The 22,673-nt window shown below is 35.7% G+C and overlaps 1 protein-coding gene across 2 annotated transcripts in view; it reads right to left on the reverse strand.

The window, feature by feature from the left end:
- Window positions 1-22,673, reverse strand: part of SCFD1 (sec1 family domain containing 1) — a 118,596-nt gene that overhangs the window by 39,281 nt on the left and 56,642 nt on the right. For both annotated transcript variants that reach the window (XM_043984996.1, XM_043984997.1), the window contains 2 exons: window positions 19,151-19,232; window positions 7,498-7,594 (listed from right to left, as the gene is read on the reverse strand). In XM_043984996.1, the coding sequence (XP_043840931.1) occupies window positions 7,498-7,594; window positions 19,151-19,232 (179 nt within the window). The remainder of the gene's footprint in view (window positions 1-7,497; window positions 7,595-19,150; window positions 19,233-22,673) is intronic.

Below are 22,673 nucleotides of genomic sequence, written 5' to 3' on the forward strand. Positions count from 1 at the left end.
ACTTGAGGCCTAGGTGTCCACCTTTCACTGTCTCTCATCCTCCCAATCCAATCTGTCACCAGGGCAGGTCGTCTTTGCCTTTGCAATATCTCTTGAACATGTCCCCTTCTTTCCTCTGACACTGCCATCACTGGTGCAGGCCCTTAGCACCTCACACCTGGACTGCAATAGGCGGCTGCAGGTTCTGCCTGCCCCAAAGCTCTGGGTGTCCTCTATTCAGCCATCAAAGTGATCCTCCTAAGGTACATGTCCTATCATGTCACATCCTCCCTACTAAATAAACTCCAATAAACTCAACAAACTCCTTGTCACCTATAGGACAAAGTCCTCTGTCTGACATTCAAAGCCCTTCATAATATACCCCTCTCCTACTTTTCCAGTCTTCTTATACCTTCTGTTCTGGCTATTCATAAACAAGACTATAGTAATGATGTGAGTTTGGGGTAACTCTCCGAGAGAAATTGAGCCATCAGGATGGACACACCTAACAAGTAAGGGAGACAAGCTCATTAGGCAGGGTTGCTGCCTGGAACTTTCCATAGTCAGGTGGTCAATCCACCTTCCCCGCCCCCCCACCCCCTCTCCACCTGTCCTTTATAAAAGCTTTTGCCTTTCTTCTGTTGGAGGAGAAATGTACCTCAGAGACTCATGTAGTCTCTAAGCCATTTTCTCCCCTGGAGGGAAGTCTTTGACTTCCTTCTTTGTCACTTTCTCTAGTGTCTAAATAAAAGGCAATTTTATTCTAATTGGATTGTGTTCCAGAGGGTGTAATTCTATAAAGACGAATATCTAAGGCCCCCCCACCACCTATTTCCCCCATGAACTAAACAAACTACAAACTAAATAAACTACAGCAACACTACTACTATAACATCTAAATCCCAAAGAGATCCAAGAGAGAGAAAAAGGACCCATATGCACAAAAAAATTTATAGCAGTTCTTTGTGTGGTTGCAAAGAATTAGAAATTGAGGAGAAACCCCCAAATTGGGAAATGGTTAAACAAGTTCTGGTATATGAATATGATGAAATACTATTGTGTTGTAAGAAATGATGAAGGGAGGGGCAGCTAGGTGGCACAGTGGATAGAGCACTGGCCCTGGAGTCAGGAGGACCTAAGTTCAAATCCGACCTCAGACACTTAACACTTACTAGCTGTGAGACCCTGGGCAAGTCACTTAACCTCAATTGCCTCACTAAAAGAAAAAAAAAAAGAAATGATGAAGGGGATGGTTTCAGAAAAACCTGGAATGACATATGAACTGATTCAAAGTGAAGTAAGCCGAGATAGGAGAATAATTAATACAGCAATAGCAATAGTATAAAGATAATCAACTGTGAAAGACTCAGTAACTATCAACACAATGACCAATCACAATCACATAGGGTTTATGTTGAAACATACAATCTGGACAGTTGATGAACTCAGAGTATAATCTGAAGCAGATTCTCTCTCCCTCTTCCCATGGCTAATGCAGGAATCTGTTTTGCATGACTATACATGTTTGTAAAAGGTTTCAGGTTGTTTTTTTTTTTGCCTTCCCAATGATTAGAGGAGGAAGGAGGAAATTTGGAACTAAAAATAAAATTTAAAAAATTAAATACATACCAAAAGTCATTTAATCCAACCCATTCATTTTATCATGAAGAAACTGAGGCTTGGGCAGATGAAGCAACTTGTCCAAGGTTACATAAATACATAAAAGGGCAGGATGTGAACTTAGACTCCAAATCCAGTATTTCTTCCACTACATCATGTTGCCTCTTTTTATTAGTACCAATTAGGACTAATCTTTCATATGGTTGTTAATAGTATGTGATTCTTTCAAGAATAATTTGTTTCGAGGGGCAGCTAGGTGGCGCAGTGGATAAAGCATTGGCCCTGAATTCAGGAGTTCCTGAGTTCAAATCCAGCCTCAGACACTTGACACTTACCAGCTGTGTGATCCTGGGCAAGTCACTTAACCCCCATTGCCCCGCAAAAAAAAAAAAAAATTAAGAATAATTTGTTTCTATGTGTTAATCACTTAACTGTAATAAAATGGTTCTTTGTCTTGTGTCAGCTCTCTATGTACATTGGCAACCAGAGTCTCTCTTAAGACTCTGAATTGATATTTTGAACTAGTGAACTGAAATAGTTAAGGCAAGCAATGATGAATCTTACTAAGATAGAAGCAGTAGGAATATCTGGAAGGAAGATTCAAGGGATACAGTAGAGGCAGAACCAATAACACAAGTGAATAGATTTGGAAAAATGAGCAAGAAGAAATTTAACCCCAAAGTTAACATCAAGATTTTAAATTCCCACAGATGGGGAAAAAAAAATTAAAAGGGGGAAGAATTTTCGCTGGGAAGGAAGGTGCAGAGACAATAAATGTGATTTAGAGCACTGAGCATGAAGTAATGAAGGACATTCAGGTATAGAGGTGGACTGTAAGCAATTAGAAATGTGGATGTGAAGTTTCTTCAGAGGAAAAAAGTACTGAATATTTACATTTGGGAAATATCTACATAGAAACGCCAGTTACAGCTGAGAAATAGAATGAATTCCCAAGAAAACAGAGAAGATTGGGTGATGTGAACATTAAGGTAAGTGGTTGAGAGTGAAATGAACCAAAGAATGAAAATTTAGAAGTATGGAAGAAAACCCTGGAGAGTATAGTGTCTCAAAACTAATGAAAAGGAACCTATCTAATAGGAAACAATGATCAATACTTAACATTAGCTAAGAAATTAAGAGAATGAGGAAATGAGAAAAACCTTTTAAATTTGGCAGCAAGAAAGAATATTTTTAGGAGAGTTGGAAGGATAGAAGAAATGAAGTAAAAGAAAACACTAAAATTACTATTGTTTCCTATGAGATTTGTTTTCTTCACACTTTTATTTACCTACTGGGAAAACTGTTTTTTTTTTCAAAAATTTCTAAAACAGTGATTTAGTACTGTTCCTATTCATACTATTGTTTTTGGCTCCTATCCTAGATATCCTATTCCCTCCATAGCCTAGTTCATATCTCCCACCTCCAAATGAAGTAAATCTGAAAAGGTATAAAGTTGTTTTTAAACAATAAATTTCAAATAAATTAGGGAAAACTAGATTCTTGTTCAGGTAATAGGTTGAAGAAAATTACTTCAAGGCCCTATTAACTTGAAGGTTTTGTAATTTCTTCAAACCAACAATGAAAGTTAATGACAAAAATTTCAGAGTCTTCTCTATTTTTGTCTTTAAAAAAATACTAGGGGCAGCTGGGTGGTACAGTGGATAAAGCACTGGCCCTGGATTCAGGAGTACCTGAGTTCAAATCTGGCCTTGGACACTTGACACTTACTAGCTGTGTGATCCTGGGCAAGTCACTTAACCCCCATTGCCCTGCAAAAAAAAAAAAATACTATCTGTTCTATGGGATGGCTCTCTAGGAGGGGAAGAAATACTGGGGGAAAATTATGGTGGCTTAAAAAAAGATATCAATTAAAAACTTATTTTTAAAGATCAAAAAAGAATATAAAAGTGAATGGTAAATATTTTTAACTCTACCAATTACTACCTAATATAGTAATTCAAAACACTTTAATTGGGTATCAAGAAATAATAGCGAATCAGCCAACAAATATTTATTAAATACTTACTATGTGCCAGGCCCTGTGCCAAGCACTGGGATACAAAGAAAAAAACAGTCCTTGCTTTCAAGGAGCTCACAATCTAAAGGGGAAGATGACATGCAAACAACTATATACAAGAGAGATATATACAGGATAAATGGGAGATCATCTCTGAAGGAAAGCACCAAGATTCATGAGGACTGTGAAAGGCTTCTTGCAAAAGATGAGATTTTAGCTGAAACTTGAAGGAAGCCAGGAGAGCTGGGAGATGGAGAAGAGGAGGGAGAGAATTCCTTGCATGGGGGAAAGCCACTGAATATGCTCAAAGCCAAGAGTTAGAGTGTTGTGTTTGAAGAACAGCATTTTAAATTTTAAATGATCACTTTAAAAACACAAAAACTGATAGACTGATATGCCCACATTCCTGAGAGGAAAAGGTCAATGGAAGAAAACGTCCTAGGACGACTATTCGTCCTGTGCTTTCTTTTCTCCATGTACATATAACATATGGAAAAACGTACTCACTGCCCGTGATTCATGAAACTTTCATATTAATTGTTATCATTAAGTATCATGCTTTTGCCAAACCTTTTAAAAAAATCTTTCCCTATCAAATATCTAAACATGTGAAAACTACTAAGTACATGGACATATATGAACATATGGACAAAGTGTATGTTATGCATGTATATATGTATACATGTGTGTATCAATATGTACCCCACCCCAGCTATTCAATTCAATAATTATAGTTCACATCTACACAGGGCTTTAAGCTTTACAAAGAAGCACTTTCTTCACAATAAAGCCCAATTTCAGAGATGCAGAAACTGAAGCTCAGCATGGTATAGTGAGTTATTTACCCATGTTCAAATGGCTAAAAAGTATCAGCGTCAAAATTGGAATTCAAACCAAGGCTGTTTCTTTGACTCTTTAAGCTCATTCTGTCCAAGATATTGTGCTAGCACTGGGGATGCCAAAGTGAAAAAAATCACCCATGTCTATTCTCAAGCAGTTATATTACAGTATTAGACATACCTCCCCAAATCAGATACAATGAAATTCCAGAAACTGGGGGTGAGAGAAGCCACTACAGTGGTAGGGGCAGGTATGGCTGAGGGGCGATAGGGCGCACACATATAACAGTTGTGTTAAGGGATCTTAAGGAGTCCCCTGAACTTGTCTTTTTGAGTTGCCATATTTTTCAGAAACACTGGACTCAGACCAAGGCAGGAAGGCCTGAATGTGTCAAGGATGAAGCTCCCCCTAAGCTAACATAATCTGTTGTTGTATCCCAAGCTGGACTCCCTGTGTGTCCCTGGGAGGCTCCAGCCACCTGTGCCAGGCTGGGATACTGCTTGTGCAGCTAGGGTCTTGTGTAGTTAAGAGGACCCTTCTATCTTCATAGTTCAGCAGTTTCCAAGGGCAAAGAATCCAACTTTGGCTGTTGCCCTGCTCCTCCCCTGTAGAGTGGTTCTGGTATTCTATGCCTTTGATGCACGGCTTCCCCTCCCATGCTATGCCCCTTCCTGGCTGCCCTTCTTCCCTTTGTCCTGCTATTATAAAAGTGTAAACTACTGTAAAAATTTTGAGCCCGTTGAGTTCCCATGTTAATTTCCCTTGCAATAAAACTGGTTTTCACATAAGTCTCACAACGCTGTGATTGCCTGTCGACAGTTGGGATGATAGATTCTTTTGACAGAGAATACTGAGAACCTCTGCAATAGCTTCTAGTGTATAACATCATTAAGGGCCAGGGGTTAACTTTAAGAAACCTAGAAGCAAACTCACAAACATGAGTACTCTGGGTTTTGGGATCACAGTGATTGCTGGTTATTAGGGGCCTACTCTGCCACTTAAGGGAGCATGGTACAGAAGAAAGAGCTTTATGATTCAGATTGTAAGGACCTGGGCTGGAATTTTGGCTCTGCTCTTTATTACCAATGTGACCTTGAGCAAGTCACTACATGTTTATGTGCCTCAAATTTCTGTTGGAAAGTAAGGGTTTAATTAGATGTCTTTATCACCTCTAAATCTATAACTATAATACTTTGTTACACAAAGTAATGATTATTTGGAGGAGAGAATGTTAAATTACATTTTCATATTTTGCAAAAAAAAAAAATAACTAACCTTGAGAGATTTAAAAATAATCCCAACTTTTTGAAACCCGAGTGGCAAATGCAGTCTGAGATTTCTAAATGTTTAAATGCTTTTTCAAAAAAAAATTGTAATAACCTGCTCTTTACCCCAGTTTTCTTTCTTTTTATTTTGGGAAAAAGAAAAACCAAATAGTATCCAAACTTTACTTAATATAAAAACTTTTAAGTTAAAAATTCCACATTACTGATGGGACTTAATATTGTCATTCATTTTATTCCAAAACCCTTCATAGGTCCTTATAAGATGTAATTCAGTAAGTGAAAGCAATAATTAGAAAGATAGTCAAATACCTATAAACCTTGCTGTAAGAAAATCTAATTGATAGTGACAACTTACATAACAGAAAAACTAAAGGGGGGGTATTATAAAAAGATGCCTACTTTGAAAGAGTCCTTTAAATAACAAGTTTCCCAAGAAACTTAGGATATAATTCAATTCATAAGAATTAAGTTCACACATAAGCATTTGATTGCCCTAATTTTGAATATATGAGATTTTGTAAAGACACATTCAGACTTGTCACAAAGCTAGGAGGCACGGTGGACAGAGCAAACAATTTTACAGACAGGAAGACCTGGGTTCAAATCTGACTTCAGACACTTGGTAGCTGTGGGACAATGGGCAAGTCACTTAACCCTATTTGCCTCAGTTTCCTCATCTGTAAAATGAGCTAGAGAAAGAAATGGCAAACTGCTCCAGTTTCTTTGACAAGAAAACCCCAAATGGGGTAACAAAAAATCAGACATGACCGCAATGACTGGACAATAACCTCTACTAGTTTAAATTCCCAAAGGCTATTAAGACCCATGCCAGTTACTTTTGGATGTAAATATCCAAAGTGGTCACAGCTTAAAAATCTTATCCTGATACAACAGGCTCTTATCCTCCAAAAGCAAACAAATTATTTTCATCCACTCCTCATTTAATGCTGCTTGCTATCAAGTCAGAGTGAAATTAGAAAGCAGTAAGGCAAATAACAACAAAGAAAATGAGGGGCAAATATATTCCTCAAACTCACAAAATTACATATAACTGGACAGCTTTTAAACTTCAATTACTAACCAGTTCTTAGGAACTCATTCATGTGGTCCAGCCCGATAACTCAAGGTCTTGGCAATGCTTATAAGAAGCAAGTTCAATTTTCCTCTTTTCTCATGGTGGTCCTAGCCCCTAAAAATAGCATCCCTCACTTCCAGTATGTTACAGGCCACCTCAGCTCCACTCAGCATCTGGGTACCAAGAGTTTGGCCCGTGGATTTTCTTTGAAAATACTCTAGTCAATCAGGAATGACTATTGCACCTTGGTGCTTCTCTCCCATGCCGTGATGGGACAACTAATAAGATACCAAAAAGATATTAAGTCTAGTCAAATGATTTCATCCCCCAAATTCACAAAGATATTTCATTTCTTCACTGGGTATTCACAAAATTTCCTAAAATTAAATGAAAAAGAGCAAGACTTCCAGATATCAGGGAAAATAATTTAAACTAGTACACTATGTACAAGTACAAGTACTACAGAAACAGAAGATTTCAATTAAAAATGAAAGTCATGTTCATGCCCAAAGCTCCCCAAACTCACAAAATTGTTACAGTTTTGCAACAGTAAATGTTTTATCTAATCAACTTAACAATGTGATCTGGCTTTGAAGAAACAGAACTTCTATTTAGAATAGGCTCAAGCTTTAAACGGTATCATTTTGAGCTAACAAAAGCCTCAGATTTGTGATACTTACCATCAGGGTCAGAAATCATGTCCAGAAGAGATTTGTCCAAAGTGGTCTTGCTCATTATTTTTTCTTCATACTCAAAATACACATCTAGCTTTCGAGTCTGTTCCAAAATAAGCATGAAAAAGTAAATTACATTTAAAAAGAAGATACTAGATATAGTCTACCTGGTTGAAAAAATTCTCAATGTTCTGTGATCATTTAAAAAATTTGCTCGATTTTTCATTGATAATTTTGACCACACAATACCACTGGAATGCTTTAATTGACAGACTTGAAGATATACACAGCACAGAAAGAACTAGCTGCAATTAAGCAAATGGTGGCTTATCTTTAATTACTGGCATACAAATAATAAGTACTCTTGTGTCACAGCCATGCTGAAATGTAGCCAAACTATCTAAACAACATTTATCTTTGCATGCTACCTTTTTATTATTCAAAATCAAATAGCAACCACCACAAAAAAGCTAGACAATTATTAAAAATCACCACGAACCTTTTTTACTGAGTATCTACTTTGTAGAATCTATATTCTATTCTCTCCTTTTAATCTCCACTGTCACTATACTAGTTCATGTTTTCATTCTCTCTCACTTGGAGTAGTATAATAGACTTCTATTGTAATTTCTTTCCCAGTCATTCTCCATACTACTGCCAGAATAATCTTAACACAGAGCTGTGATTCTGTCACTCTGATGCTCAAAATAATCCATGACTACATACTATTAAAATTTATTCTGGACAATGAAGTCCTTATTGTTTTCAGGAAGGCTTCTCTTATCCTGGCACTGAAGACTGTCTGTAACTAGACTTCAACTTAGCGGTGTAGCCATATTTGACACGCTCTTTCTTCATATACCCTTGTGATTCAGAAAACTGGACTACTTATACCTCCAAAGATAGTCTGTTGTTTTCCCATTTCTATGTTCTTACTCATACCATTCCCTAATCCTGGGATATCCAGTTCCCTCTCCCTAACTGTTCAGATCTTAACTCATATTTCAAGGTTGGGCTCATCAAGGTTCTACCTGATCTGGGAAGCCTTACCTAATTTCCTCCCGTTGCAAACAACTCTTTCATGTACTTAATTTCTATTTGGCTCACATACCCCTTGCTCTCTACTACTTTTTGGAATCTCTGAGAGCAAGGACCGCATCTTGTAACTTTACCTTCTCCAGCACTTGGCAGAGTGACTTGACTAAGTATCCATATAATAAGTACTTAATAAATGTTTAACTGCCCACTGTTACTGGGATGCAGAATGTACTGAGAATTTTTTTTTTAAAAGGTATGTTTTTGGGGCAGTTAGGTGGCACAGTGGATAAAGCACCAGCCCTGGTTTCAGGGCTGAGTTCAAATCTGGCCTCAGATACTTGATACTTACTAGCTGTGTGACCCTGGGCAAGTCACTTACCCCCCATTGCCTGGCAAAAAAAAAAAAAAGAAAGGAAAAAAAAGGTATGTTTTTTAGACTCAAGGAACTTACAATAATTGGGAGTATAGCAGTAAAAACAAGGAAAGGCACAATATGCTATATGAAGACAGTAAGAAGAAAATCAAGGAAGGCATAGGGTCTCTGCTTGATAAGGATAATGATGTTTAGCTCTAAAATTCTGAGATTATTTTTCTGAGAGGAATTTTAGCAGCCATCTAGCCCAACCAATATCTGAAAAAGAATCCCCACTACAAAATATTTGACAACTGGTTATCTAATCTCAGCTTCAAGACCTCCAATGAAAGGGAACCAATGAATTTGTTTTGTTTAACTAAACATATTTGGTATTACAATTCTGTTTTTCATCCAATGGCAAGAGTAGCTTGGAGGGAGCTGAGATCTGGCTTGTTTAAAAAAACATCAATTAAGAAAAATGTGCAGATGAGAAGGCCAGAAAGAATCACAGAGAAGTAGAACAGCTTTGAAAGTTATACACTAATGGTATTATGGACTTAAAAATAAAAGCAAGCTATATATAATAGAGATTCAGTTTTTCCGTATATGGAATTGCTTATCCTGTTTGGCATTATACTCAGAAATAATTTTTTTTTTTTTAAAAAGAGAAGGAACTTGCTACCCTCCTATGGCAGCCCATTTCACTTTTGAAAAGGCTTGACAGTTTGCAAGGTTTTCCTTACTTTTCCTTACCTCAAACCTAAATTTGCAATTTCTCCTTTGCAAACCTGCACTTTGTATCTAACCTTTTTGCAACTTCCTCCCACTGCTCTTAATAATGTTTATCCAACATATTATTACATATCATATATCACTGCATACAATAATGATATTGTTATTAACTTGATAATTCTAATCCCTCAATGGGCCCTTCAGATTCTTGAAGATAATTATCAAGCTTCGAGTTGTCTTTTCTCTAGTCCCTTCTGCCTTCTCTTCAGATAGCCTAGACTAAGACTCTTCCTCATCCTGGTTGCCCTTTTCTGAATGTTTTACAGTAACCTAATTCATGGCACTCAAAACTGAATCCAATGTTCCAGTTGTAGTCAGACAAAGGCATCCAACAACAGGATTATTACTTCCATATTTCTTATGTTTCTCAATACAGCACAATAGCAAGTTAGCTTGTTTTGGCTACCATATAGAAAAACATCTAGGAATAAATGAAGATGTGGCAAAAAAAAAAAAGAGAAGTAAATTCCCTTGAATGAGTTCAAGTTAATTAACTCTAACCTTAAAGTATAACTCAGGGTAATAAAAAATTTGCATTAGAAATTACTGAACCTCTCTAGTTGTAGTCTTTGAGGAATCATAGTGAAAGGAAGAAGTATCCCAAAGATAACTGTTGTAACAATCTTCATAAACAGGAAGAAGGTGGCTGGAGTTTGATCGACATTGATTCCCATTAAAATTTTATAATGGATCACCAAAATGACAGCTCACAAACATTTAATGAATCAGTGTTCATTATAAAACCACATATGCTCTTGCCAAATTAATATCTTCTTTGAGGCAGGGTTAACTGTGGCTCCAGGAAGCTGTAGCATGCACAGCAGCTATACCCCAGTAAACTGTTTTGGCAGACAGACCAAACCAGACTGAGGGTAACCAAGGGTTCTCAAACTCGTCTATGAGTTGGGGTTTGTCTAGCCTAGCCTGTGAAGACCTGCCCCGATGGAAGAGGCAGATGAGAACAATTTGTTCCAATGGCCATAAGGTGGATGAAGCAAGCATTTTGAAAAACTTGGTCAGACAGTGAAGATGCCAAGTTCATCCACTTCATTGTGGGTCATCACAAATCATCTTGACTTTTGTCTTGCCACTGGACTTCAATGATTCTGGAAGAGAGAGTGAGGCAACTCTGACTCACTTAAATCCAATTCATGTGCAAGTCAAGACATCACCCTCATGTCATTGGTCCTCTTTGAAAATGAAGGACAGACAACAACCATCTACTAGATTAGAGGCGTGTGACAGTGTCATATTCTTATGGACAAGATGGGATGATCTCGCTGCAATGACAGTAGGTCTGAAGAGACTGGTCTGACCAGATGCAAAATGTTGGCAATGGATCAGTGCCAACCTGAAAGGGAGATTCCCAATATATTATAATAAAGATCTGCTGCTATCTTTATCCTGTTAAATATTTTTATCAATGACTTAGGTGAAGGCAAAGATAGCATACTAAAAAAATTTTGGATAACTCAAAGATGAGAAGTGGAGTCAACATAATATATGACAGAATGAGGATTCAAAAATATCTCCAGAGACTGGAAGGAGGGGTTGAAGTCATTCCCCCAAGGTAAAGTTAAGAGGGATAAATGTAAAGCCCTGCACTTAGACTGACAGAATCAACTGTACAAGTATATGATGAGAAATAGATAGAAGGCAGTTCATGTTAAACACACACACACACACACACACACACACACACACACAGAAATTTCAGTGGACTAGAAGCTCAGTGAGTCAATAGTTTGATAACACAGTTGAAAAAAGCTAATTTGACTTTAGGATAAATTAACAGAAATACAGTATCCAGAATGAGGGAGGTGAATCTAACTCCTTCTTCTCTAGTCAGATCACATCTATGCCCAGTTCTAGTAATGCTTTTTAGAATGACCACTGACAAGCTAGAGAATATCTAGTGAAAGGCACCTTGGAGAGTGAGGGTTAGTCTTAGGAGGCAAATAATAGATGTCTTCAAATATCCAAGAAGTTAACACGTGGAAGAAGGATTATACTATGTTTTGGAAAGACCAAGTTATTGAAATATTAATGGTTTTGGTTCATTAAGGAAAGATTATGGTCCCACAGGAAAAATTTTCTAATGGTCAAAAAAATGTAATTAGCTACTTCAGTGAGTACTGGCTTCAAAAAGAAGTTAGGCTACCTATTGGAGCAGGATTCACAAATTAGAGAACAGCTGGACTAGCCAACATTTCCTTTGGTCCTACAATTCTTTGAATCTATTTCTGTGATGTTTAGTAACCCTGTGTCTCAGTTTCTCCATTTCTAATGCTGAAAATTCTGTGCTCCTAAGTTCTACTTTTCTAATCATTAAAAAAAAGATATTTGGGGTACTCTTGGGGAACTGAAAATTTCAGTAATCAGGGTGACAAAGAAACGTAAGAAATGACCCATACCCTTTTGGCCCCTACCCTTAAGGGGAACAATCAAGGTCTAAGTATTTTTGCAAAGCATCTTATTAAGGTAGCTTGGCATAGTAGATAAAGTGCTATTCTTAAATTCAGGAAGCTTTTGTTGTTCAGTTGTTTCACTTGTATCTGACTCTTCATGACCCCATTTGGGGTTTTCTTGGCAAAGATACTGGAGTGGTTTGCCATTTCCTTCTCCAGTTCACTTTACAGGTGAGCAAACAGTTAACTGATTTGCCCAGGATCACACAGCTGATAAGTGTCTGAGGCCAAATTTGAACTCAGGTTTTCCTGGCTCTAGGTCTGGTGCTTTATCTACTGTTCCACCTAGCTGCCCAATATTTAGGAAGACCTGCAAATACAGTCCATGAAAATTACCAGTTTTGTAACCCCAGGCAAATCAATGAGTACCTCAGACAAATTCTGAGTGCTAGTCATATATGGGAGTATATTTTGAAGGAATCTTCATGCTGATGGTTTTCTATGCTGACAATCACAGGTCTTTCATTTTATTCCCATATAATTCCAAACTAAAATGATCATTCATGTAACAATGAAAGGAACATTTTTATTAATATAAAACTAAGTGGCATGTAGAATGTTTATTTATCATTTATCTTTTTTTTTATCAGCTGGCTTTAATTGTTGCAATGTAGGTAAGATTTAGTGGGTAAGGGATAGAAACATGATTGATATAAAAACTCAAAATGCATTAATATAACTTTTTAAAAAGTGAAATATTTCATTTAAAAGAATAAATTAAACTTTACAGAGAGAACTACAAGTTATTGCATTTTTATGGAATTTCTTTTTTCTAAATCAAATTTAACTTCATACATTAGTTTACTTTGCTTCTGAATTCCTATACCTAGAAATTCAGGTTAACATTGAAATAACAAATAATGGCAAACTTTAAAGATCTCATTTCTTATATTAAGAACATAATTGAATATAGAATTTAGTCCATAAAATTATTCCTATTTGTTGATAATATGATGGTTTCTAGAAAACTAGCAAAGATACTAATAAAGAAAATGACTAGTTTCAGCAGGATTACAGGCTAGATAATAACCCCCTCAAAAATCAACAGCATTCCTGCATAATGAAAACAAAATCTGAAAGTCAATATAATAATAGAGAGGAAAATCAATGTACACTTAAAAGATTAGGGAGTTAAGTCTAGACCAGGGATTCTTTATCTTTTTTTGTGTCATGGACACTTTTGCAGTTTTGCAGTTTTCAGAACAATCTTTTAAAATGCTTAAAATAAAATACAAAAGACTTCAAAGGAAATCAATTATTCAGAAATAAAGTTATCAAGATATTTAAAAAAGTTCATGGATGGGGCAGCTAGGTGGTACAGTGGATAGAGCACTGGCCCTGGAGTCAGGAGGACCTGAGTTAAAATCCAGCCTCAGACACTTAAACACTTACTAGCTGTGTGACCCTGGGCAAGTCACTTAACCCCAATTGCCTCACAAAAAACAAACAAAAAAGTTCAAGGATCCTCTAAAATCTCTCTGGGGTGCTCAAGAAAGTAGAAGTCTTTGCCAAGACAGTAGTTCATTTCAAAAAGATATGGAGTTATTTTTTTTTTTAAACCAAGATATGGTGCCCAAAGGGCTATAAAGCTGTGCATACCCTTTGACCCAGCAATACCACTTTTGGGTCTTTTTCCCAAGGAGATCATAGAAAAGGGAAAAGGACCCACATGTTCAAAAATATTTATAGCTGCTCTTTTTGTGGTGGCAAGGAATTGGAAATTGAGGGGTTGCCCATCAGCTGGGGAATGGTTGAACAAGTTGTGGTATATGAATGTAATGGAATTCTATTGTGCTGTAAGAAACAATGAGCAAGAGGAATTCAGAGAAACCTGGAAGGACTTCCATGAACTGATGAGTGAAATGAGCAGAACCAGAAGAACATTATACACAGTATCATCAACATTATGTGTTGATCAGCTGTGATAGACTGGATTCTTCTCACCAATACAATGGTACAAGAAAGTTCCAGGGGACTCATGATGGAAAAGGCTCTCCAAATCCAGAAAAAACAAAAAAAAGAACTGTGGAATATGGATGCTGATTGAACCATACTATTTCTTTTGTTTTTGGTGCTGTTGTTTTTCTATTTTGAGGTTTTTCCTTATTGCTCTGATTCTTCTCTTATAGCATGACTGATGCAGAAATATGTTTAATGTTGTTATGTATATGTATCTCTGTGTGGTGCTGCTGTCTAGGGGAGGGAGGGAGAAAAATTTGAAATTGGAAATCTTATATAAACAAATGCTGAAAACTATCTCTACATGTAACTGGAAAATAAAACACTTTTATTTAAAAAAAAAAAAAAGATATGGGGTTTTCCCCAAAGACTCCAGCTTGTGGGATAGGAAACTCAGTATTTGACAAAAACGAATGGGAAAACTGGAAGATAGTATGGCAGAAACTAGGCATAGACCAACATCTTATACCTTATACTAAAATAAGGTCAAAATGGGTACATGATTTAGATATAAAAGGTGATACCATAGGTAATTTAGGAGAGGAAGGAATAGTTTACCTTTCAGATTTATGGAAAGAAGAACAGTTTATGACCAAACAAGAAAGAGAAGATTATGAAATGCAAAATGGATGATTTTGATTAAATTAAAAAGATTTTGTACAAACAGAAGCAATGCATCCAAAATTAGAAGGGAGGCAGAAAGCTGGGAAACAATTTTTATAGCCAGTATTTCTGATAAAGGCCTCATTTCTAAAATATATAGGGAACTAAATCAAATTTATAAGACTCCAAGTCATTCCCCAATTGAGAAATGATCAAAGGATATGAAAAGGCAGTTTTCTGATGAAGAAATCTAAGCTATTTATTGCCATATGAAAAAATGTTCTAAATCACTATTGATTAGAGAGATGCAAATTAAAACAACTCTGAGGTACCACCTGACACCTATCAGATTGGCTAATATGACAAAAAAGGAAAATAATAAATGTTGGAGAAGCTGTGGAAAAATTAGAACACTCATGCATTGTTGGTGGAGTTGTGAACTGATCCAACCATTCTGGAGAGCAATTTGGAACTATGCCCAAAAGGCTATAAAGTTGTGCATACCCTTTGACCCAGCAATACCACTATTAGGTCTTTTTCCCAAAGAGATTATAAGAAAGGGAAAAGGACCCACATGTTCAAAAATATTTATAGCTGCTCTTTTTGTGGTGGCAAGGAATTGGAAATTGAGGGGACTCCCATCAACTGGGGAATGGCTGAACAAGTTATGGTATATGAATGTAATGGAATACTATTGTGCTGTAAGAAATGATGAGCAGACAGATTTCAGAGAAACCTGGAAGGACTTACATGAACTGATGCTGAGTGAGAGGAGCAGAACCAGAAGAACATTGTACACAGTATCAACAACATTGTGTATTGATCAACTGCGATAGACTTGCCTCTTCTCAGCAATACAATGGTCCAAGATAGTTCCAAAAGACTCATGATGGAAAATGCTCTCCAAATCCAGAAAAAAAGAACTATGGAATCCAGATGCAGATTGAACCATACTATTTCTATTTTTTTTTCTTTTTTGAGGTTTTTCCCTTTTGTTCTGATTCTTCTTTCACGACATGACTAATGCAAAAATATGTTTAATGTGACACTTCTGGTCACCATAATTTAGGACTGACACTGTTAAGTTTGAACATTTTAAGAGTGGTACAACTAGAATGGTCTTGAATTCAGGTAATATGAGGATTAGGTAGAAGAATTTAGGATTTTTAGCTTAGAGAGAAAGGACTTAGGGGAAGGTATACAATAACAGTCTTCAAATATCTGAAGGGCTGTCTTGTGAAAAAGGAAAGATTTGACCTGGCCCTAGAGTATAGAACTAGGAACAATAGGCATAAGTTGCAAAGAAACAAATTTAGGGTTAATATAAGGGGAAAAAACTTTCTATTAGAGCTCTCCAAAAGTGGAATGGACTACTTCATAATGCAGTGAGTCTCCTTCACTGGTAGTCTTTCAGGGAAAGCCGGGTGAACACATCAAGAATATTTTATATTGGGATTCCCCACCCCGCCCAGGTAATAGATTAGACACCTGAATTTCTGAGTTCATTACAATTCAGATTCTTTTTTATTTCATGGTCCCTGAATTAACTAAAAAGTATAAATAGATCCCATTGTAAACAAACAAATAAACCCCAAAACTTGATTTGCTTTTAAAGGCTCTCTTCCAATGTGGTGTCCCCCATGCAGATGACAAAATTATACATGTTTACATGGAAAATAACTTATTTCCATTCTTTAAACATTTATTGTTGACTCTGTGCCAAGCACAGTGCTCAGTACAAAGGACACAAAGACAAAAATGAAATATTCCTCTGGCTCTTGAGAAGCTTACATTTTATTGCAGTAATTCAAAGGCATAGCATTCAGAGTAGGACTAGAACTTGGAGATCCATCTAGTTTAACTTCCTCATTTTATATATGAGGAAACTAAGGCCTAGAGAGGGAGAAATAATTTTTTTTTTCTTCTTAAACCCAGTTCAGCCTCACGGCTTCATTCCAGATTCTAAATCCTGTCTTTTTATACTTGTTGACAGACTTCTCTTACATCTGTATAGCCTATACATCTATTTAGCTGACACCAGTCTACCACCATTTAGAGCTCCAACACTTTCCTTACCCAATTCAGGTTTCAGTATATATCCTGGCTCCTGGATCCTGTTTGAACCTTCTGCTTCTCTCAGTCACATCTTACCTATATAATTATCTCCTTGTAGATTGATATCCAGGTTTCAGACCTAACTCTGAGCCCTGACCTAACCAACTCTGGATTGTTACCATGTTTAGGCTTCTATTATTTTTCTGATCCTGTGGTTCTACTTGGGGACATGCCTGTCAAAGGTATTTGCTACCTGAATAGAGACTATCCAGTGTTAAGCCTAAATGGAGGGGCAGCTAGGTGGCGCAGTGGATAGAGCACCAGCCCTGGAGTCAAGAGGACCTGAGTTCGAATCCGGCCTCAGACACTTAACACTCACTAGCTGTGTGACCTTGGGCAAGTCACTTAACGCCAATTGCCTCACCAAAAAAAAAAAAAAAAAAAAGAAAAGCCTAAATGGAAGGGGGATCCCCCAGAGATGGTGAAAACCTCTAAATGTTCCTGGTTTTGGATGACACTATATTGCTTTTCTCAAGTGCCAGAAAACCAAGACACTCCCAAAGGAGAATTATGACCCTCTCAAAGAAGAAAGATTAATCAACAACAAGAAACAAGTAGATGGCAATTGACTTATGTAGACAATGAGGTGGGCCCAGAAAAATGAGAAAAAAAAATTGTGTAGTAATTTAAAATTACTCCAAACTCCTCGGAAAAACATCCTATCTTTTTTTCTTCAAACACAAATATTCTTCTGGTATTTTTCCAGGTTTTAGAATATGCCTGGCACAGAGTAGCGGCTTAATAAATATTTGTTTACTTCCAGTGATAATGACTTCAAATTATAAAATATACTAGTCTGTGATAAAATAAAGCTAAGAGTTACCCAAAAGTCAACAGAGTGGCACATAGAGTATATGAGTAGGCTGTGACGTATCATCAACAAAGCTTTGCACAATAGTTGTAGCATAAAGATTAACATCAGTTCCAAAAAAAGAAGGTAGGTCAGTCATGCTAGGCACAACCAATGGACAGCCAGTATATTCTATTGATATCCACTCAAGGAAGGTCCTGGCATGCTGAGTCAACCCCAAAGAGGACTTATGAGAAGACATGGACAAGAGTCAAACAGAATTAGAAGGTATGAATGGACTGTAAACTAGAACATTAAAATTAATCTCCATGACAATGAAGATCCATCAAAGTATAGTTAAATATATAATTGCTCAGGGCTATAAACATAGTCAGTAATACAAGTTAAACGTTTTTGAAATATTCTGGTTGAATTAAGTCTAATAATAATGTTTTCTAATAAGTGGTTTTCATTTTAAGGGTTCAGAAATAAATGAAAACATAATTAGCGTGCAATCATTCTTTGAAAGGAGATTTCATGTTCACTGAACAAACCTAGTCCAATATCATTTGGCTTCCCTCTTTAAGGGTGGTGTCTTTGGTATTTCCAAACTGGATTTATTCTTAATATAAATATATGTTTCTTAATGTAAAATATATCTTATCTCCTTAATCAATCCCACCACAGAATATGTTCTCCTGCTGGGATATACAAAATGTATCATCCTAAAATGCTCTTTTAAAATGACTAATTACTGGGGGCAGCTAGGTAGCACAGTGAATAAGGCACTGGCCCTGGATTCGGGAGGACCTGAGTTCAAATCTGGCCTCAGACACTCGGCACTTACTAGCTGTGTGACCCTGGGCAAGTCACTTAACCCTCATTGCCCCACCAAAAACAAATTTTTATACACACACAAACTACTAATTACAAAGCTGAGTTTTATGGCTTTGTAAATTAGATTCCTATTAGTTTAACATGATGTGTTCTGCCAGCACCTAATTAAATTAGGAATAAATAAAAACTGAATCCTTAAACTTTGAGATAAATGACCAAGTAATGAAAAAGATGAGTTTATCTGTTATCCACTGATGTTAGTACAAACTGATTCTAAGTGATATATGAAATCTCAAAGCATAAACCAACCACAATGATTTTTCACAAATGTGCCCCATCCTGCTCTTTGGGAGGATTTATTTATTTATTTACTGTTTAGCTCAATTCTTTTTTTTTTTTTTGGTGGGGCAATGAGGGTTAAGTGACTTGCCCAGGATCACACAGCTAGTAACTGTTGAGTGTCTAAGGCCGGATATGAATTCAGGTACTCCTGAATCTAGGGCCAGCGCTTTATCCACTGCGCCACCTAGCTGCCTCCAGTTCAATTCTTTAACCCATATTATCAAGAATGAATTATTATAAACTTGTGTAAGCTGTATGTTGGCATTTACACAGGTAGATGGAGAAAACATCTTTTCCTGAACAGAATAGTCTTCATCATATCCCTCCACATTATTCCAATGATGATAAACTGAATTATACCTTTATATGTTCTAAAACAGCAGTAGCAACATTAGTGTGAAGATCGATGAGCCTCTTCTTTTCAAGAAGTTCAGGGAGAGAGCTAAAGGAGTAAAGGAACCTGAAAATTATTCCTCCTGTTTCCAATAAAATAATGTATCACAATAAATATTATACCTTGGTTTTTATTCCAATCAAATTTAGAACAGCAAAATGGCACAAAGTAGCAGTTTGAATGCTTCCTAACAGCTGCTTCTGATCCCTAAATATGAAAACTGTCAGTCAGTTTTTCTCTTTAACTAAAAATTAATCTGGCCTTAAATATCAGCATTTCTAGCATCTCTGTTTCTGCTTCTCAAACCAGGAGATTTTAACCAAAACTTTTTACGTCTTTTTAAGAAATGTTTTAACCTAAAAATTAAATAAGAAGAGCATTTCAATATTCTAAGAATAGAAAAAGAAGATGGTATATGAAACTGTTATTTTTTATTATGTACACCTTTAAAATATGTATTTTAAACAGAAGAGAATCAAAACCCACTTGTTGATGTCCCCTTCTCAAACTGCTTTTGCATTTGGTGTATTTTGTAAAATTTTCATTGACATTCTTCTCTTTCCTTTCCTTTTGCATTATGGCCACTACACATATGCATTTACTTATCTCCACAGAACCCTAGTTTTTGTTTTTGAAAGCTGTTTATATCTTTTAGGAATTATCTGTTGGGGCAATTTTATTTTATACATGTATGTATACACATGTACACAAACACACACATGTACCTATATGTATGTGTGCATATATACATATGTGCACATTATATATAATGTACAATATATACACACATACACACAGATAGGTAGATGGATAGAAGCATACTAAGACTCCCTCCTTGGAAAAGTTTTCAAAATAATATAACACTCTCCTCGCCTAGAGTCCTTAATTTCAAACCTTATCTATAATTTATCAAATTACAAGGAAATATATTTAAACATAAAATATTTTTTGTTTAAAAGAAACAATAAAAGAAATAGAATTTTATGTTTTAAAAAACTGAATAAAACAAAATTCTTTTTTTTCTCATCAAAGACCTGATCATATATACAGATGGGGCTTCTAGTAGTATATCTAAACCTCATTTCTCCCAGATTGTTTTTCAATTTTCCCAGAGATTTTTGTCAAAAGTGAGTTCTTGCCATAGTAGATAACGTTCTTGAGTTTACTGAACAACATGTGAGCATAGGTTCTTTACTTCTGGATCCTATTTACCTAATCTGCCCTTGTAATCACCTTTTCTACAATTTAAACAATACCAAACAGTTACATACCAACCAGTAGACTCCCTTCCAATAATTAAAAAAAATTATTTTCCCTTGAGATTCTTGACCTTATACTCATCGAGATAAATCTTGTTATTCTTTTGTGCGCTTAATAATGCTTGTTTCCTCCCTTCTTTTCCTCTAGTACTACAAAGTAACCCTCTAGAAATTTGATCATTATGCCAATTGAACTGTAAATTAATTTAGCTACTATATCAACATTTTATCATATTGGCATAGCCTAATCAAGACCCATTCATCTCTCCAATTATTTAAATATCCTTGTATATCTGTACAGAGTATTTTGTAGTTTTACTTATATAATTTCTATGTGTATTTTAGTATGCAAACTTCCAGATACTTACATACAATCAGTAATTATTCTGAATGGAATATCTATTTTCTGTCTTTTCCAACCAGGCTTAATAGGAATAAATGAAGAAGCCAATGATTTCTGTAGGTCTAGTTTATATTTTTGCTGCACTACTGATGTTTTTTGACTTAGTTTTTTAGTTTAGTTCTCTCTGTAAACCATCATCTGCAAAAAACAATAGATGATTCTTCTTTGCCTATGTTTATTACCTTTATGTCTTTATCTTGTTTTATCAAAACATAGCATTTTTCGAATTTCATCAAATAATACTGGTGACAATGGAAACCATTTACCCTAGATTGTAATCAAAAGGTCATTCAAAATTAAAATTAAATGATTTCTCTATTACATATAAAATTAGGTCTTAATATCATAAAGACATAATTTAAAATATAAGAAAAGATTCATTTTACTCCTATGCTTTCTAATGTTTTAAAAATTAAATGGGGCCAGCTAGGTGGCGCAGTAGATAAAGCACTGGCCCTGGATTCAGGAGTACATGAGTTCAAATCTGGCCTCAGACACTTGGCACTTACTAGCTGTGTGACCATGGGCAAGTCACTTAACCCCCATTGCCCCACCAAAAAAAAAAAAAAGGTATTATATTTTGTCAAAAGCTTTTTGTATTTCTATTAATACACTATGATTTTCATTGTTTTTGTTATTAGTATGGTCTACTGTAGTTACAGTTTTCCTAATACTGAACCAATTTTGCATTGTTGGCATAAATACAACTTGGTGGTAGTTACGGTCTCTATACTCAATATTTTTAAATTGATTTTTGTTTGAGATTAGTCTATAATTTCTCCTATTTTAGCTTTCTTTTTACCAGGACTATACTTTTCTCAGTGAAGGACTTTTAGCAGGACAGTTAATTTGTCTATTTTTGTCAACAATTTGTGAAATGCCATAGTATAACTGTTCTTCAGATGTTTGAAAGAATTTCCTCAGAAATCTGACTACCCCTAGACAATTATTCTTTCAGGTTTCTTTTGTAGGTTGTTCAATTTCTTTTTCTGAGACTGGATTTTCAACATTCTCTACTTCTTATTCTGTTAGTCTAAGTTTGTATAATTTTCCTAACATTCATCTGTTTCATTCTTATAACATTCAGAGTTCCAAATTTTTCTCCCTCCCTCCCTTTCCTCCCCCCTCCACAAGACAGCAACCAATCCTATATAGGTTATATACATACTATCCACAAGTACTCTTTTTTTTTTTAGTCTGTGTTCAATCAGTATCAGTTCTTTCATCCGTTTCATTCATCAGTTTTGCTGAAACATGATTGAGTAAAAGTTTTTAATAATTTACTCTCCCATTGCGATTTCTTCTAATTTCTTTTTAAGTGTAGTAATTTGGTTTTCATCTTTTGTTTCCATCTAATTAGCTAAAGGTATTCCTATTTTATTGGGTTTTTTAAAATACCTTGTTATATTTATCAATTTTTTTTTCAAATTTTGAATTCTGTTGATCTCTTACTTAAATATTCTCATTCTGCATTTAGTTGGTTTAATTTTTTTAAATGTTGCATTTCAAGTACTTTTAGTTGCATGCCCAACTGAATGATGTGTTAACTCACTTTGGCTGAAGAAAATATTTAGAGATATAAATTTTCCTCTAATTCTTTTGCCACATCCCAAAAATCTCAGTACCTTGTCTGTTATTTTTCTTTGATGAAATTATAGGTTTTACAATTTTTTCTTTGCCCGAAATTTTCTTTAGGATTTTATTATTTAATCTCCATTAAATTTGAATTCTTTCTTGAAATAAATTCCCTTTATTGACCATAATTTTTATTGTATTGTAGTCAGTAAAGAGTACTTAGTATATGTATTTTTTCCTGTATGGTTATGA

This window comes from Dromiciops gliroides, chromosome 2, assembly GCF_019393635.1.
Source record: "Dromiciops gliroides isolate mDroGli1 chromosome 2, mDroGli1.pri, whole genome shotgun sequence".
Classification (NCBI taxonomy): Eukaryota; Metazoa; Chordata; class Mammalia; order Microbiotheria; family Microbiotheriidae; genus Dromiciops; species Dromiciops gliroides.